This window comes from Chamaea fasciata, unplaced genomic scaffold (genome assembly GCF_029207755.1).
Source record: "Chamaea fasciata isolate MVZ Bird 193981 ecotype frontalis unplaced genomic scaffold, bChaFas1.0.hap1 SCAF_1, whole genome shotgun sequence".
In the NCBI taxonomy this organism is placed as follows: Eukaryota; Metazoa; Chordata; class Aves; order Passeriformes; family Sylviidae; genus Chamaea; species Chamaea fasciata.
In genome coordinates, this window is record NW_027094086.1 from 25,592,188 (window position 1) to 25,610,279 (window position 18,092).

The 18,092-nt window shown below is 41.7% G+C and overlaps 1 protein-coding gene across 1 annotated transcript; it reads left to right on the forward strand.

Moving 5' to 3' along the window:
• Positions 1-5,701: 5,701 nt before the first annotated feature.
• TMEM64 (transmembrane protein 64) lies at positions 5,702-17,073 on the forward strand. The gene is made up of 3 exons (XM_066179038.1): positions 5,702-6,894; positions 12,539-12,694; positions 15,045-17,073. Exons 1-3 carry the CDS (start codon positions 6,127-6,129, stop codon positions 15,231-15,233), a joined length of 1,113 nt encoding a protein of 370 aa, XP_066035135.1. The 5' UTR covers positions 5,702-6,126; the 3' UTR covers positions 15,234-17,073.
• Positions 17,074-18,092: the final 1,019 nt, after the last annotated feature.

Here is an 18,092-nt window from a genome sequence, read left to right on the forward strand (position 1 = left end):
ACCTGATATAGGGAAACAGATGAGCTCTGCCTTTGATTTTGGAAGCTGAGTTTTTTTTTTTCAATCCTCATACTTCTACAGAGGCATAAACCCCTGCTATGTTCAGTGCCTGCCAGCAGTTACCATATTGTGGTTTCTCAAATAAATAACAACAGAGATAAAGAAGGACTGCTGAAACTTGCTGAGCAAAAACCAATTATAAACCAAGAAAACATGAAGAAATTGATCTGTAAGCTTTTTTTTTTTTTTCTGATCTAAGACTGCTGTAACGATGGCTTGCTTTATATCCTCAAACTTAAATCCATGTTTGTTTATCCAAACCACAAACTCGATTGTCTGCTTCAGAGCTGACTTAAAGCTAACCTTAAAGCTGCTTAGTGAAGCTTAACAGCAAAACTCAGTCAAATGTTACTGTGCTGTTAAAACAGACTCTGGATTTTGGGTTAACCTTTCATGCTAAATGCTTTTACAAAATCACTGAACCAAAAATATTAGGTGAAACTCACCTCCAATCCAAAACCTGCTAGGACTGTACCCTTGCCGTGGAAAAAGTGAAAATGTAGGCTACTCTTCTCTGCTTTGGAACTTACTGTAATATACTTTACAAGTAAATATATAAAAGAGATAGATATAGCTTTTACACATGGGATTGCAGATGTATCAAAGGGAATGTGGTAACTTGTTGAGGAATATCAAACTACATTGCAAAAAAGACACAGATGTGTGGGAACTGATGAAAACATGACATTAAGGAAATGCCAGCATTTCCATTTACTTACACCCCTCCCATTAAAAGTGCCCTGAGCATGGTATATATTTAGCTAAAGTTCTTCTTTTTAGTCACTTCAAAGTGGAAGAGAATCTGGGTGTAAACAGCCTCAATAAATGACTTCACCAAGAGAGTTTCCTGTTCCTCAGATATGCTTTTCTCACTTTGTTTTATTTCATGATACCCAAAATTCCTTTTGAAAACACACTTTCTAGATTTTCGTGCTCCCAAGAATTGCTTCAAGCATCCTGTTGCATGAAAATGTAGATTCCTAGTTTGTGGTCCTGGTAGAAGTAAGTAATTACTTGGCTAACATTTTCAGGTGTATCTAATAATTGCAGTGTGCGATTCAGGAGGATACAATCACTTTAATACTTGGACCTTTTCCACAGCTTGCCATTTCCTAGGGCTACCAATGTTAGTCTAGTCCTCAAGAGGAATTTTGTAGCTTCCAAACTTCAGGCTATTCTGCATTACACCAATAGCCCCTGACTAATGCATTTTTTTTTGGCAACAAAGCAGTCATTTCAGGGAATGAAAAATTGGCAGAACTCTCTTCTGCCAAAGGATATCCTTTTCCAAGGAAGAATTCCATGTGGGTCTTTCAGATTAATTAGCTTAAGTTTTCCATTACTGCAACAGGTGAAGGCAGTTATAGACATACAAGTATGCAGCTGTATTTTTGCCTTACGTCTATGGATGTTTAAGGTTTCTCATTTCCTCTTTCTGGTCTAGGACAGTCTAATGAATATACAAAATCCTCACTTTTTCAGAAATGGACTTGTTTTAGATGTGTCACTACTTACCTAATTAGTCATACCAGAGTGAAGTCTCAGAATTTTCTCTTCAATGCAAATATTTCAGCACATTGATTACTTTAATTTTTATTCATGCCTTACATACAGTTGTAATCAAATTGGTTTGAAGTGTTCCTTGTAAATTTGTTGTATAAACTGTATTTCTTAAGTAGAAACATGTATGAAAATAAACATTCATTTTCTGAATTATATGAGTTTATGATAGTATAACAATTCCTTTGGTGTTTTTAACATGATTACATGACACTTATCTGGGAAACTGGGATTATATATCAAGTAATAACGTTTCTGTAGACACCTAATAAATCAAACTGCAAAATAACACAATCTGGATTCTCACCCCAAGATTTAAAAACCCTTTCAGGGATACCTTAAATGAGGTTTATAGGTATTTAATTTTTTATGTTTGTATCTTCATATAGAAGATCTTTCCTGAACTAAGTAACTCCTGGTGAAAGTAACAAAAAATTTGTTACATCTTGATAGATATTGGTCCAAAAAATTTAAAATATTGGATAAACCCAAGTTGCTTATAGTGCCCTTTCTACTCTTATACCTCCTGTACCTGATACAGTAACTTCAGAGCTATCACCTTTCATGGGGAATTCAAGCAATGTCATAAAATGCTACATGATACCTTGTTTTCCTTCAGGACACTTGTCATTCACTTTGACAAAACTGGGAGTGCACACATATTTGAAATACATTCCGAATCAGTGGGGCCAAAGCTATGGCTTGCAGACCTAACTTGGTCTGCCAGAATAATTTCTCTGGTCATGACTTGCTCCTTGCTAATACCATCTCCCACATCTTTGCAACTCATACTCTGCTTAACAGCAAGAAGTGTATTCCCTGCATGAATTTCTTCCTTCAAGTGGATGTAAAGGAATCTACAGGAAGGAAGACTGCAGGCCAGACGGATGAGCCTGCTGTGGCCCAAGAATCATTACTCCTGACATAGATTAGTCAATACTGCACTTTCCACCAAAGGATATTCACAGTAATGCTGGCACAACCAATAGAATTTTAGAAGTACATTGGTGTTATGGTTCTTAATATAATTTTCTCAAAAAAGTCCTGCTTTTCCCTCCCAAAGAGCAATTCAGAAATAACTATGGCAAGTTTTCAGGAGCTTGAGAATTATTTTAGGTCCTGATTTGTGGCTTAATGTATCCTACTCCCCATCTTCAGGGTCCCTATTCAGTATGGACCAGTTGCATGGACCTAAATGAGTCACGCCTTTCATTTCAGTAAGATGACTCACATGCTTAGTTGGGTGTGTTTGCATGATAATAGTCCTTCAAATAAAAAATGAGACAGAAGAATCATAGTTCCAAAACACAAAATAGCATTTCTCAGTTGCTTGTGTCAGGACAAGGAAATATCCTCAGCTTACATCGCAGGCCTGGGAAAAACACCTGTCTGGCAAAAATTCTTCAATATCCATCTATATAATTGTGAGAGCATCTTTCTACAGAAACATCTTTTCTTGAAGCAGAACAGTATGCCAGCTGTTACCCTGTGCCTCTCAGGTTTTACAAGTATTCATTGAGAAAAGACAAAATAAAATATAAAGATAGGTAAGAAATCAGCTCAAATGATAGATGAGATAAAGAAAATCTAAGTAATTAGATCTAAGGAAGTATAGGAGCAGTATTAGTTGATGTAATGCAATAATTTAAACCCATATGAACTAAACCTGTAATTTTTATTCCTATTACTTCCAATAATTTCCAAGGGTAACAAACATAACAGTTGTACTTTTTAAAAGAACAGGTTAGACAGCATTTGCTGCAAATTATTCACTAAATCAACCAACCTACCTGGGGATAAAGGAAAAACAAACAAAAAGTGCTATTTTTTTCAGAGAACAAAGTGTTTGTCCAGGAGCTGTGTGCTCAAGAGCTTGCCTAATTTTTAAGTGTACTGATTTGGAAAGAAAACTGCTTTTCCCTACAGGTCTTGCCTTGCTTATATCATTGCAACTGCATCATCCATGGTACAGGAATATCCTATGATTCACTGACTAGTAAGGCAGACCATTTTGTCCGGCATTTTGTCTAGCAATGTGCCAATTTGGCACATTTTCAAGGGTGTGTGAGGTTGTTGTTTTTTTCCCCCTTCAGATGGTAAGAGCGTGCTGGGAAGGCTCACAGGAGCCAGCTGAAACTGCCTCTCATCTCTGTAGCTGTATCCGCTGTGCATGAGGGAGCAGCTACCAGCTCCACCCAAGTCTGGATGAATTCCTGTGGCCTCACTTGGATGTTTATCCAAAGATGTTCCATGGCCTATGTCACTCAAAATCTGATTTTTTTGGTGTCTTTCCTTCCTGAGCTATTGCTCCAGGGGACAGAAGAATGCCAGGATTAGCTATTTTAGGGAGCCCAGGTGATGGATAAGTTCAAGGAGTTTCAGCCTGTAGATTCCTAGGGACTGGAAAAGCATGTCCACTAACAAGTCAAATTTTTTTTTTATAGGTTAAAGTGTAATATCAAAACTGTCACTTAGATAGACCATTATGTTCTTCATACTCTCTGACAGTCACTTTTCAAGTACATTTTCTGTAATTATAAATACAGAACCCTGTAGCTTTTACAGTGACAGCCAGAAATTCATTCCAGCTCAGAGCACAAGGTTCTGCACTTTAAATACAGCAACGGAGAGGCAGTGTAAAGCATGTAACTCTGTTAGACATTTCCACCCAGACTTTTTCCTGTCTTATGAAAATAACTGCATTGAACAAAAATATACACAAGCTGAATCCACATCAAAGACGTATGTGCTCTTAGTATAAAACCAGAAATTAATATTTTGTCTTCTTGTTCTTCTGCTGAACGTCCAGCCACCCCCAGTTTGCTGTAATGCCTTACTGAATGTACAAGCATGCCCATCATCCTCCACAAGCTTTAGTGCAGGGTTTTCTTGACATTATTATTATTATTATAATTCTGGATGTATGCCCTGCCTGTGTTTACATCATAAGCAAAGAGTGCACACAAAATCAAATGCTCACATCAGATACAGGTAACAGCAAGAAAGCAAGTTATGCTGGATACATTTATCTGCAATTTCCCTGCTGTACAGAGTCCCCCAGGATTTTTTTATTCTGCTGTTGGTTCTCAAAGAGATCTGTCATTTTCTTAGGCTGATTTGTTGGATTGCCCAGATTATATTGTTTCTACCATTGTATTTTGCAAGTGCATAATTGCAGCATTTAAAATGTTATTCGTTTTGAGATGTTGCTTGTTTGTTTCCAATCACTCTCTAACCTTTACAACCTACACATATTCTCGTTTTATATACGCTTGCAAATTTCCCAGCATAGGAATATAACTCCACTGGAGCACGTTGTATGTATAAACGTTGTAAAGAAAACAAACCCTTTCTGAACCTTGCCATTAGTAACGCCAGAGCAAAAGCGTCCTACGAAGCTATCGAGCCTCGGCGAGGCTCCCGAGAAAACATCCCTCTAAATGGAGCCCTCACTGCATATCCAGGATGTTTCTTTCTTTCTAGCTCAAAAATTGCTCAAAATTCAGCTTCAAACCGTCCCACAGCGGGTCGGAGCCTTCAGGCACGTGAGCCACGCTGACCTGACGTGGAGGTGCCGCGGAGCCCGGGCGCATCGGCTGCCGCCCCTCCGCTCAAACTCCGGCCGCGGGCCGGGAGAGGCTCGTCTCGCTGGTGGAGAGGGGACAGCCGGGGTGTTTGCGGTGCAAAGCCCTCACGTAAGGGACGGAGAGTCGCCGGCATGTCAAGGGAGCGCAAGAGTAACAGTACAGTCAGCGATGCTCGAACCCCGCTCTCCCTGCCGGAAAACAACCCGCTTTCCAGCACGGCTCCCCCAGACCCTGCTGGTTACGGCTCTGCCGGGAATGCGTGCTGCGGCCACCGGGGCAGGGGGGTGTGCAGCCGGGGCGGCGCGGGCGAGGCGGGCGGCGGGGCCCCGCGGGGGCACACCCGGCCGGCGCGGCGTTCCCGGGGCGGGGCGGGAGGCGGAGCCTTGGCGCCGCCGCCGAGCCCCGCAGCGGGGCCGGGCGCTGCTGCCCCCGGAGCCTCGCCTGGCCTCCTCCCTCCCGGCGTTGCCACATCGGCACCGCCGTTTAGAGAAGGCGCTTCCCGGAGCGGAGCGGGAGCCCAGCGTGGGGAGATGGAGCCCCAGTGCTGCCACCGCCGTCGCTGCCGCCGCCCCCCGGGACTCGCGCTCCGCCAGGGCCGCTGCTGCCACTGCCGGGACGTAGAGAGCGGCCCCGCCGCCGTCTAACGCGGCAGCCCCGGCGGCGCGGCCGAGGCGGGAGGCGGCGCGGAGGCCGCCGCGGCCCCTCCGCCCGCCGGGCGGCGGCGAAGCGCGGCCCCCTCCTCCCCGCCCTCCCCGCCGCCGCTTCCCCGCCCCCGCCCGGCCCTCGGCCGGGCTCGGCAGCCGGGCCATGGCGGGGCGATGAGGGAACGGCCGCCCCTGCCCGCAGGCTGCGTGGGGAGGCGGGGAGCGAAGGGGCTGCGCGGCTCGGCGGCGCTGGAGCCGGGCGGCGGGGCGGGGGGATGCGGGGCGCGGGGGCCGCGGCGCTGCAGCTCCTCTCCCGGGCCGTGAAGCAGGCGGCGGCGCAGGGCGCCCGGCAGGACCTGGGCCGCTGGCTGTCCCGAGCCGCCGGGACGGGGGCGGGAGGCGGCGGCAGCGGGGACACCATCGGCTTCGTCCCGGCGGAGGCGGCGGGGGCCGGCGGGCTGCTGCTGGGGCCCTGCGCGGAGCAGGACGGGCTGCCGCCCGCGGAGCTGCTGCTCTGCCAGCTGCCCGAGCCGGGTGGCGGCGGGCATGGGCTGGCCGAGGCCCGGGGCTGGCGCTGCTCCTGCTGCCTGCTGGGCACCTGCTGGTACAAGAGCTGCCTCAGCCTGTGCATCCTGGCCGCCGTCTGCTTCGCCTCGCTGGCCCTGGTGCGCCAGTACCTGCGGGACCTGCTGCTCTGGGCCGAGAGCCTGGACAGCCTGGCCGGTGTGCTGCTCTTCACCGTGGGCTTCATCGTCGTGTCCTTCCCTTGCGGCTGGGGCTACATCCTGCTCAACGTGGCCGCCGGCTACCTCTACGGCTTCGTGCTGGGCATGGGGCTGATGGTGTTCGGCGTCCTCGTCGGCACCTTTGTCGCCCACGTGGCCTGCAAGCGGCTGCTGGCCCGCTGGGCACGGGCCAGGATCCAGGGCAGCGGAACGCTCAGTGCCATCGTCCGTGTGGTGGAGGGCGGCAGCGGCCTCAAGGTGGTGTGTCTGTCGCGGCTGACGCTGATCCCCTTCGGGCTGCAGAACGCCGTCTTCGCGGTGAGTCCCTGCCTGGGCTGTGCGGCCGAGCAGGACAAGTGCTGGAAGGATGTCTTTCGGCATAGTGGCTGCTGTTATTGGTAGAGATTGCCTCCTTTCCTGGGAACAAGCCATGGTTTCTCTCAACAACAGTAAAAACTCTCTCTGCCTGCTCTTCGGTGCGTGCACAGGGACGGCAGGCAGGTTTTTGAGATGCCTTGCTCATTGGCGTTGAGTTAGAGTTGCTCTTTCATCTTTCAAGACTATATTCTGGTGTTAGAATCACCAAAGTGTTGTATAGCAAAATCTGTGGAGAACTCGACAGTTACGAAGTGTGCTTTTAAAGTGATCCATTTTAAAACCCGGCAAGAGTGGAGGAAAACTCTTGCCAGATCTTCATAAACTACTTAATAGAAGTAATCATATTGGAGAGAAAGAAGTGGTCAGATTAAAATTCTTTCTCGGTGTGGTTGGTGTTTGTACCATGCATCTGGCAAATCCGTACAGGATGCTAAGTCCATGCCCACGAGACAGTTGCAGGTTTTGGGCAGAGCAGGATGTGGGCTCAGACCTGAAAAGGGACTGTACTCTCAGAGTGGCACTGAAAGTTAATTTAAAGTTGAGTCTGAAAAAGGGTTAGTCTTGCTTTTCTTTCTGCTTTCAGGTGAAGATTGGTACATTCATTTGGTCTCTTTGATCATCTTAAAGGAAAAAGTGAAGAAGAACATGGAAGGTGTTTTTTTGGGTTTTTGGGGTTTTTTTGTTTGTTTGTTTGTTTGTTTGGGGTTTTTTTTGATTATTGTCATGCTGCTGATGACAATTACAGACCCTTATTGCTTCCCGAGTACATTGTCTGAAGGATCGAGTTTTGGCTGTGTTATGCCTCTGTTTTATCTACTAACTTGGTGAAATCAAAACAAAGCAAACTCGATTGTGAAATACTTTAAATGTTATCAGTAACATGTATGTTCTTTAACATAAGTGACTGTCTAAACACTTGTTTAGGTCTACCACTTTCTTATAGCCCACCTTCCTTTACCTGTCTGCAGTCCTGATTCTGTACCCTTCTGAAGCACTTGTTTAATTTTGACAGAATCGTCTGGCTGCAATTAGTGGGTCACTGAATACCAAACTTGTTCTTTAAGTAAAATTTAATCCATGCATTTGAGGTGTAACATCCGCACCAAGTATTTTAAACTGCTGTATATAAAACTGTGTGCAGTGGGGCATTCATCTCCAGAGCTGTCGTCTCGATCCATAAGAGCTGTAGCAACTTGTAATTTCTTTTTAAGCAGATCCTTTAACCAGTTCCTTGTTAAGAATGAGAAACTGAACAGCTGAATCTCTGCTGTTTTATTTGTTAACCTGCATTACTGCAGGCATGAAGAGGCTTAGACCTGTCCAGCTGGGAGCAGAGTCCCTCCTGGAGCCCAGGGTCCAGTGTAGCAGATGAAGCTTCTGCTGTGCTGTGACCCTCCTAAAGTGGGGACAGCTGTTGTGCCCTGGTTGTTCACAGCTTCGGGGTGTCACTTGCAGTAGTCAGCAGATGATATAGAGTAGTATTGGATCTGAAGAACAGACCAGAGAATTACCAAGTTAGAGTGATTTCCTTCCTGGCATAACCCTTCTGTGAGAAACACGATTCAGCAGTGGATTCAGGCCAGTTCGGTATTAAAATGATGCTGTGAATCATTGTGGTTTGTATTCTCCATATTCTGCAGGCTAAATAATTTTCTTTCCAAGTGGATGGTTTCAGTGTTAAAATAATAGATAGGAAATGAGATGAAACCAGATGCTTGAGTTGTGCCAAGTAACTTGGATTTTTTTGCTAATTTTAGTTTGGTTATGTTTATTACTCCTGATTTACTACTTTATAGCATAGTCAAATAAAGCACAGTCCATATCATGTTTTCACTGAGAACATTTAAGATGAGCTACTAGATCACTGAAAAGTGATGCATACAAATCTAGGAATTCAAGACAGTTTCTCATTTTGAGTCAAGCTTAAGTTATGTAAAAAATACAGTTTTCTGCCTACACAGACCAAGCTGTCATTTCGCACTTATTTGAAAACTTAGCACTAGTTTTAAGTTTAAAATGCATTTCCCAATGCTAGCAACTTCAGCCATGAATTTGAAAAGGATTAATTTATATACAACAGTGAGCTTAAGAAAAAGTACTTATCCTTATTTTTCCAGTGGTCTGGTCTGTGCACGTTTTCTGTGTAGATATTTTTAAATAAACTGGAGGTACTGAGCATGCTTAAATGAGAGAGAAGGAAGGAAGTGGCACATGAGGTTCAAGGAAAGGCATAACCTTGATGTGAGCAGGGTCATCTGCAGCGCTGGGATTAAAGGATTTCTACAGGCGCTTGTTTGGTGGCATGTACCGTCTGCTGAGGGCTTTTGGGAGCTTGACTTGTAGGGGGTGTAGGGAAAGATGGAAGAGCTTCTTAGGAATTGATTAGTGAGGGAATCATGTCAATTGAAACAGCACAAGAAGAAAATTAACACAAATTCCTTAGCGTCTCAGCAGCCAAACATGGAGATCTTGCTTCTTAAAAGGTCACTCTGCTGATGGGAGATGGGTGAGGTAATGCATTTGCTTGCCTTTCTGGAGTACAGCACTTTCTAACTGAAAGCATGTTTGTATTTCTCTTTTGAGTGAGTTTTGCTTAATTATCACTCCTGATGCCAAAGTGGCCTGGGCTGCTGGGGTGGTTTGATAGCTCTTACTTACGTGTTTGCCCACGCAAAGCTCTCTCACCTTGGCAGCTCTGGAGTGTTTTGAAGGCAGGTCTGTAAGGAGGCCTGGTATGCAGGTTATCATCTTCTTCCCACGAGTTTGTTCTTGGGAGTGAGATTTGTGCAAACTGGTTATTTGTAGTGCCAGATGTAGGTTAGATGGGATTTCATACTTTTCCTCCTTATTTGAGAGGAATATTACATGAAAGAAGTAATCTGATTAAAAAATCTGAGTAGTCAAGTTTGCAGCTCTGGGTTCAGAAATGTATACAATGAAGTTAGAGTTGAAGAAATGGTACTTGTTTTGCAAGTACATGCACAGTGCTTCCTCTGCTTGTTCAAAAGTTGGCAGCTGGTTTGGGTTTTTGTATATACTGGGATTTTTTTGAGGGGGTGGTGTTGGCTCTTTTTTTTTTTTTTTTTTTTTTTTTTTGGAGCGGGGGCATGGGAAGGGGTGTTTCTAGGGGGTTTGTTTTGGGCTTTTTTTTGAGGAAAAGGCACCAGGGTTATCCTTTGCCCTTGGTCGCAAAGCCTACCTGATCTGAAACACAGGGATTTGTAAACTGGGGGAAGAGAAACTGTGCTGCAGTCCCTAAAGGCATGGGAGCCCCCAGCAAAGGCCTGACAGAAGCATTTATTCTTTGATAGTGCTGAACCAAAGGTTTCAGGCTGCAAAGAATGCACACAAGTTCCACAGGACAAAGCCCATCCAAGGCTTAGTGGAGAAATTTCTGGCTATTGGTATCAGTGCAATTAGGTTGTCCTTAATTGTATTTGAATACAATTTAAATACATTTCTGTTATGACCCGTAATACAATTGCATCCATGCTTGGTTTGGGATTTCAGGGTTAATTTTTGCTGGCCTGAGCTTTCACCAGAAACAGAGCCCTGGTAGGCTCTGTGAGGCAGACTGGCCATGCAGATACCAATCTGGCAGGTTCATAGAACAGGTAAAGCTCCTAGAAAGAAAAGTGTGGAAAGCTCTAAGTTTGATTGACAATTTCTCAAGTTTCTTAGGCAGGGATGCTGTCCACTTCTTGTACATTCTGGGGAAAGGAAAAGTAGCTCTTAAACCTACAGTTTAGTTAAAAGGCCATCTCAAAATTTTTTCACCCTCTCTTTAGCTTTCGTTGCAGTGGGAAGCACAAGCTGCAATCCAGTGTATCCACTGGGGCAGTCTCCCCTTCATTTGGAAAAAATCTCTCTCATGACTCAGGAGGTCCAGTTGTTTCAGGACACATCCAGATGTGCAGACATGTTGCTCTGCAGCTGAAGTGTCCTTAATACATCTACAGAAATGAGAGAGGTGCCAGGAGTGTTAAAGCAATCTTTGGGAAGTTTCCCAGCTCCATTAGATGTAATGATAGTGTCCTACTTAGCAAATCTTGCCTCTGCGTTAGTTTTTGAGAAACTTTTAATAGCAGCTCTTTCATTCCCTTGGCAATACAAGAAGTTTGGACTGTGCATTCTTATTCCATGGCCCAGATTACAACAATGTGTAAAAAGGTCTTTTGAAAGTATTGGTCAAATGTGAAGTTCTGACATAATTATGTAATCCTTTTTCATTATAAATCTAAATTAATCTAGTCTACAGAAGGAAATACAATATTTGTGGTGCTGGTATATATTTCAGGAAGTATAATATGCAGTGTGAAGTTTGGAAATGGTTTATTGGATCTTGTTCCAGTGAATTATTCTTAATCTTTATGCTTCATTGCATTCTGCTATCCATTGCCCTTCCTCCCAAAAACTTTCCACTGATGTTGCTTAGAGCTCTGAGAATTCAGCACCGTGACTTTCACAGTAACTAAAGTTTATTTTAGGAATAGGATGATGAAATGAGTAACATTGCTGCTATTCTTTGGTCTTCAACATTGTACAAAACTGGCAAGGTCAATAATTTCCATGTAGGCTCTCAGTGTTGGGGCTGTTCTTAATTAGATCTTTGTTATTATCAACTGAATTGTCTGGAAAAATTGTTGTACTGCTTGTTTCCAAAATCATAGTTTTCATACTCATTTTTAACCCAGTTTCCTCTTGTTTTGTTTTTTCTTACGTGAATATCTTCTGACCTCATGACGCTTGCCTTAATATTTCCCCATGGCTGCTGATACTAAATTAGCTGGTACCACGTGCTTTGTTCCCATGTAAGCTCCTACGTCCACCTATTGAAGTGGAGCAGAAACTTCATAGCAAAGGGATGAAAATACTGGCATATTATTAGTGCTTTCTCCAGAGAAATGAATAAAACCTATAGCTGTGTATACTGTTTTGTTCACTAATTGAAGTGAGATGCAAAATACCTTTGGTGGGCAATCTTGATACTTATCTATATCAGTATAGATATAGATGGATATTGCTCATAGAGATCACGCAAAGACATTTATCTTAATAAGCTCATAACTTGCCCAGCACAGACAAATTGTATCTGCTATTCTGTTTACCTGGATCATATTTATTACAGTGACATTTTGAACAATTTCCTCTTGTATTATTTGCCATACACATAAAATTCAAAACAGATGTGTTTTTGCATTAGACCTTCACATTCAATAAAGTAACTTATTCTCACAAGTAAATCCTCATAAAGCCAAGGGCTCCATTCACCAGGTAAAAATAAATATCTTCAGTGAACAGTGTAATTGCACCCCTAGTTAATGACTCTTGCACAGAGATGTTCCGTAATGTAAGGTGAAATTAAATCAAACCTAGAAACTTTAAAAAGGCCAGATGAGAACTAGATACATTCTATTTCATTCTATTATCTTCCCCCTGTGCATGAATCAAAGTTTCAGTGAAGGACTGTAGGATATTCTTTCATGTTTTGCAGAGATGGTTGTGAGAAGTGGTAATCTGATTGTTTGTATACATAGATTGTGTTGGAGCTGTTTTTGGTTTCTTACTCTTTCTTTTTACTCAGATTACAGATTTATCACTACCCAACTACCTGATGGCTTCTTCACTTGGGCTGCTTCCTACTCAGCTCCTGAACTCATATTTGGGCACGACCTTGCGCACTATGGAGGATGTGATTGCAGAACAAAGTGTTAGTGGCTATTTTGTGTTTGGTTTACAGGTCAGTTAAAACAATTGCTTTCACAGACCTTGGTAAGGGTGCTGTATGTCTCTCTGTGATTTCTGTTGACTGCTAGATACCCAGAAAAATGGATTCCCAGTGTACTGATTTCTTTAGATTTTTTTCTATGCTCTGAGAAAAGTATAATTCTCTCACACCTCACCAAAATGCAAAGCAGAACTTACTCAGTGTTCTCTTTTTCTGACACAGTTTTTGTTTTCTTCTCTTGCCTTCTAGGGTAATCTTCTGCTGAATTTTAGACTTGTCAGACCACCCCTAGATAAAAGCTTACATGTGTGTAGACCCAGCATCTATGTACTGTTCACTGTGAGCACTCAGCATACCCATTTTGCATAGACATTCAGGATTAAAAATGCTGTAGAGTATTATTTTCCTAATGCTTAAATCAAAATATCCTAATTTTATAAGTGAGTAAATTAATGAGAAGTTTATCAAGTACCTTTACATGACCTTAGCTCTTGAAATTATTAATCAGTAAGTTTTGGGTGTAAACCTTAAGTGTGAGACCATTATGAGCATAGAGGTTATGGGTATTTCAGAATTATATTATGTATCAAAACCTCCTCTGACAGCGACAGTACTTCAAGCTGTGTTTGACTACCAATCACCATGGTTTGCAGACTTCCAGTAGGTACTGCAGTAGTTTCTGTTCTTCAGTTTTTACAATCACAAAGCAGATGTTTAACAGTGCTAAAATAGAAAACTAAGTCTAGGATCATTTTAAACATACCTTCCCCCCTTGTCCTGAAATTTGTGTGCTCTTATATAGAACATATCATTTATAGCTTTCATGAAACATGGTTATTAGTATTGAAAATGCCTTTGTAAGTGTGGGATTTGTGTAGATAGTCTTGATAGGTCAAAGAGAACATAAATGGTTTTTGATCAGCTGTTATTTTAGTCATGAAATGTTATTTCCAGGGTAGCAGTTTTTAGTGGTCTTTTCCTTTTTTCCCCCCATTTATATATGTATTTTTAAATTGACATTGACTCTCCTTTACAGATCATATAGGTTGTAACATAAGCGTTGCTCAGGTAAGTGGTAGCTGGATAGCCTGAGTGTTTTAAAAGGAGTACTAGCCTTCTTGAGACCAGTCCTTGGGACATGACTGAATAACTGAAGGGGAGGCATTTAGTGGAGAAATTTGCATTCTTCTGCTGTCTCTCTGGTGTCTGTTGAGTGCTTTGCCTGGATGAGCTTTGATGGGATTTTCATTTAGTAAATAGCTCTGAAAATCCTTCACATTTAATGGTTGTCTGTGTATATATATATATTAATTACTTATCTAGGGAGCTAGGTTACAGGTAGTAATATTTCTAAACCAAATCAAATTTAAATATTTGGGTAACCTTCTAGAATAGAAATTTTCCTATCTGTTGAAAAACTAGTGTCTGCTATCATTGTGAATCTTACGTTGGCCAACTTTTGAAATGTGTAACATAAATTGGTGAGGAATATCATTTTCACTATAAGGGTAGTCAAACACTGGAGTGGAGTGCCCAGAGAAGTGGTGAAATCTCTTTCCTTTTACAGTTTTCAAGATCTGACTGCACAAAAGTTCTGAGCAACCTATTCTGACCTTACAGCCAGCCGTGCTCTGAGCAGCTGGTTGGGCTAGAGACTGCCAGGGTGCCTTCCAGCTGCAGTTGTCCTGTGTTCATACTTGTCAGTTGTCTTACTCAGTGATACTCCAGCACTGTCTGCCATGCTGACAGGTGTTTTAAGCAATAGTCCTCAATGTTAAAAGAAAACATAGCCCTACAGTTAGTAACAAAGTCCAGGTTCAGAACTCAGAACTCTAGGTTCTGCCATAAGTTATGTAACTTCTTTGCCTTTTTGAAAGGAAGCTGCAGATTCCAGCTAGTTCACATTCTTTAAAAAAGGCAGAGGAACTTGCTTCTTTCAAAGAGACTCACTATGAGAGACCTTGATTTTTATTTGAAAGTTTTATCTTTCGGGTTTTTTCTGAGGAGGATCTCAGCTAAAAACTTGACTAATGTTTTATTGAAGAGAGAAGGTGAAGGGATTGCTTTATAACAAGTATATGGATTTCAACAGAAAGAAAGAAGCCTATCTTTTCCATTTATATAAATATTTTAAGTTCTAGTAATGTCTGTGTTCTGATATGCTGGTTAAATCGTTAGCATATGTAGGTCTAGAGCTACTCATGGGCTAAGTTCCATCTCCCAGTGTCTTGCCTGTGAAGCTTTGAGCCAACAGATGCCTTATGAATCTTTGCATTGACAGCTTCTTGTTTCACTCAGATCAGTTGCTTTGTATGCATTCCCACAGCCTGTGCAGCCTCCAACACTCTTGTTTTATTTGCAGATTGTCATAAGCATAGGACTCTCGTTTTATGTCGTCCACCGGGCTCAAGTGGAGCTCAATGCAGCTATTGTAGCGTGTGAAATGGAAATGAAGACATCACTTGTTAAAGACACTCAGCCAAGCATCAATGGCTCAACCACATACTGCAACAAGAGGACATTCTCTGGAGGGGGTGTCAATATTGTGTGATTTCAAGTATTAATGACTAAGTAAGGTTTTGTGAACCTGAGCTAGAAATATCTTGAGCCTTGCCTAGAAATATCTATGGACAATTGAAATGGATTAAAAAAAAATTACAAGTGATTACAGGTTGTACTGTGGCACAAACCAACTGACCAGCTCTTTAATTGCACATGGGGTGACTTCTAGCAAGAAAAGGAAGATGGCAAAGTAACTTAAGATGTAAATGCAAATTTGGCTGCACCTTTGGTCATTTATTATGCCTGTCATGGCCTGTAGTCTGCACTTTAGTTTTTTTTTCCTTTGCTCCTATAAACTGAGAAATGCTTCTATAAACAAAAAAGTAGCACAGAGGTAAATATTTTTCTGCTCAGCATTATTTATAAGGCTAAATAATTATATACGGTAGAATTTTATTACTGATAAAGGTGAATGAGAAAGTATGCAATTCAATGTATGTTATTCTTGAATGTGCTTTTGCTTTGGAATTGCTTCCAGAACTTGGAGTGTATTATTTAGCTAATGATGGGACCATTTGGCTTTTTCTTCATTTTTGATTTCTAAAAAAGATAGAATCCTATATAAAGTTTGGTTGAATGTATTTTTCTAAGTCATTACAAATGTTGCAGAGCCATGCAAATGTATTCACACAAGCTTAAATCCTACATTGTGGGACTGAAGTGCTCTTAAATTACATTTTAAGTTACACTGTGTAATATGCAAAGTACAAGGGAAAATGCAGAAGTTAGATTGCAATGACTATTTGAATGATACTTAATTGGTTTTGCCACCTTGGTGATTGGTAACAAAGGGCTGTTCCACGTTAGTCCTATATATGATATTTTTAATTGTTAAAAGGATGAAGTTTTTCAGCTCACATGACTGCGTGTGGTAAGGCTTCTAGGACAGGGAGCTAAATCTCTGCTCTAAACAGAATGATGGGATATTAGCAGTACTAATTTTACAAGAAGGTGGCCTTTATTTTGTAAGTGAATCCCCTCTCCCTTTAAAAAGCTTTAAAAATTCACTTTGGTTGGCACATCTTTTGTACTAGTTTTACATTTTTTAAAAGACGCAATCTATTACAAATTTCATCAGAGTGAAGAAACGAAAACTAGAGGTTCTCCTTGGGAAAAGAAATAATCCAGTAGTGGAGAGGACAGCAATGTCTGTGAGACTCAGGAATTCTGACTCCATTTTTGCAAGACAACACTGTATTGGATACTGCTCCTTTTATGCCTGCTGTGGACTGTTTTTCACTGCATTTAAACAGACTGGATAACGTGACGGTAACTTGTGTGTGTGTCTAAAAGAAAAACAACAATAATGCCTGAACACAATGTTCTGTATGTGTGAGTTTCGTGTAGATATACACACCAATGTTCAATGGCTCAAACACACGCAAGTCATCTGATACAAAAATAATGTAAAGTATGGCTTCTTTTGTAGTTATTTTATGTGAGTTTTTAAAGGATGCTTTCAGTCTTCAAAATTTTGTGTTATTTTCTAACAGTGCAGCTGTGCCTCCTTTTTGTAAGGCTGGTTGTAGGGTCCAAGCATTTTGGTCTTCTTGAGAATAGTGGGTCTTCAAGGCCATTGGGAAGCAGAGATGTGGGAGCCTCTGACAGCCTTACTGAGAGGACGTGCGGCACTCGCGGAACTGAACATCTGCACGTTCCTCCTTACTGGGAGTTCCATTTTGTTCCTTAAATCTGTATCCTTTGCAGATTGGCGTCCTTGGGTCCTGTGACCTAAAGAACTGAACTAGTTCAATGAAAACAACAAAGTTCAGATTGTCTCCTTTCTGTTGTTTTGGGGCTTGGTTTTTCTTGGGGGGGGGGGGGTTGGGGGAAGGGTTTGGTTGGTTGCTTGGGTTTTTTTTTTTTTTTTTTTTTTTGATTTCATTTGGTTTTGGGTTTAGTTTTGATTGGTTGGTTGGTTTTTGAAAAGGCAATCTGTATCTACCTGGAAGTGTTCATTTACACATCTCTGCCTCTGACAGCTCCTGTGTGAAAACAAGAGAGCCAGATAATTTTTGATGGCGTTATTTGTCATCATAGTATAATTGAGTCCTTTCTTAACTAAAGGGGGGTTTTTTGTTTGTTTCTTGTAAAGAACTGATCTGAACTGATCAGTGAACTGATCTGAACTTTGCTCCATCTTGCCAAATGAACAATAGTGTTTTGAAGAGGGTATCTCTTTCTTTGCATTTTTTAACTAACTTAAGGTTGCGTTGATTATTCAAAACATTTCCCAAATACGTATTTTGAAGTGCTTTTATTTCCATGACATTTTGTAACCAGAGTAACTTCACTATGTGAACACTTTTGTAGTATGGAATTAGTTCTTAAGACTTTTGCATTTTGCTTGATACTTGTAATATTTGTGTACAAGTTAATGGGAAATGTGCATTAAAAGGAACTTTTCTGTACCATGCCAATCATAATTTTATACAATAAATCCACTCAAATTTCTTTAAAGGAATATGTATTAAATGTTTAAGTTGCTATAATGTAGTTGGAAAGAAGGTGCAGTGGAATCTTATCTTTATGCAGCCATATAAAGATAATTGTGTGCATCAAAGGAGAAACAAGTTGAACTTTAAGGATGAATTCCTTGGGTGGGGAGTTACTGACAAGGGAAATAGATTGGATTTTTACTTTTGTTTAATTAAATACATGCTTAATTCTATTAGATACTTTAAAAGTTTGGTATTTGCAGCTGCCTTTTTGATAGAAGAATAAGCATACATGTGCTTATGAGAAACATGCTACAAAACTGCAAGAGGATTGATATTTCTGAGCATAACAGTAGTAAAAGTGATGTAATTATTATTTCTTTAAGATAGCCTCCCTATCTAGTCTAGTT

Coding starts and splice junctions, on each gene's coding strand:
- TMEM64 (XM_066179038.1), top strand. CDS start 6,127: ATGCGGGGCGCGGGGGCCGCGGCGCTGCAGCTCCTCTCCCGGGCCGTG. Junction 6,895..12,538: donor TGCAGAACGCCGTCTTCGCG/GTGAGTCCCTGC, acceptor CTTTTTACTCAG/ATTACAGATTTATCACTACC. Junction 12,695..15,044: donor ATTTTGTGTTTGGTTTACAG/GTCAGTTAAAAC, acceptor TTTTATTTGCAG/ATTGTCATAAGCATAGGACT.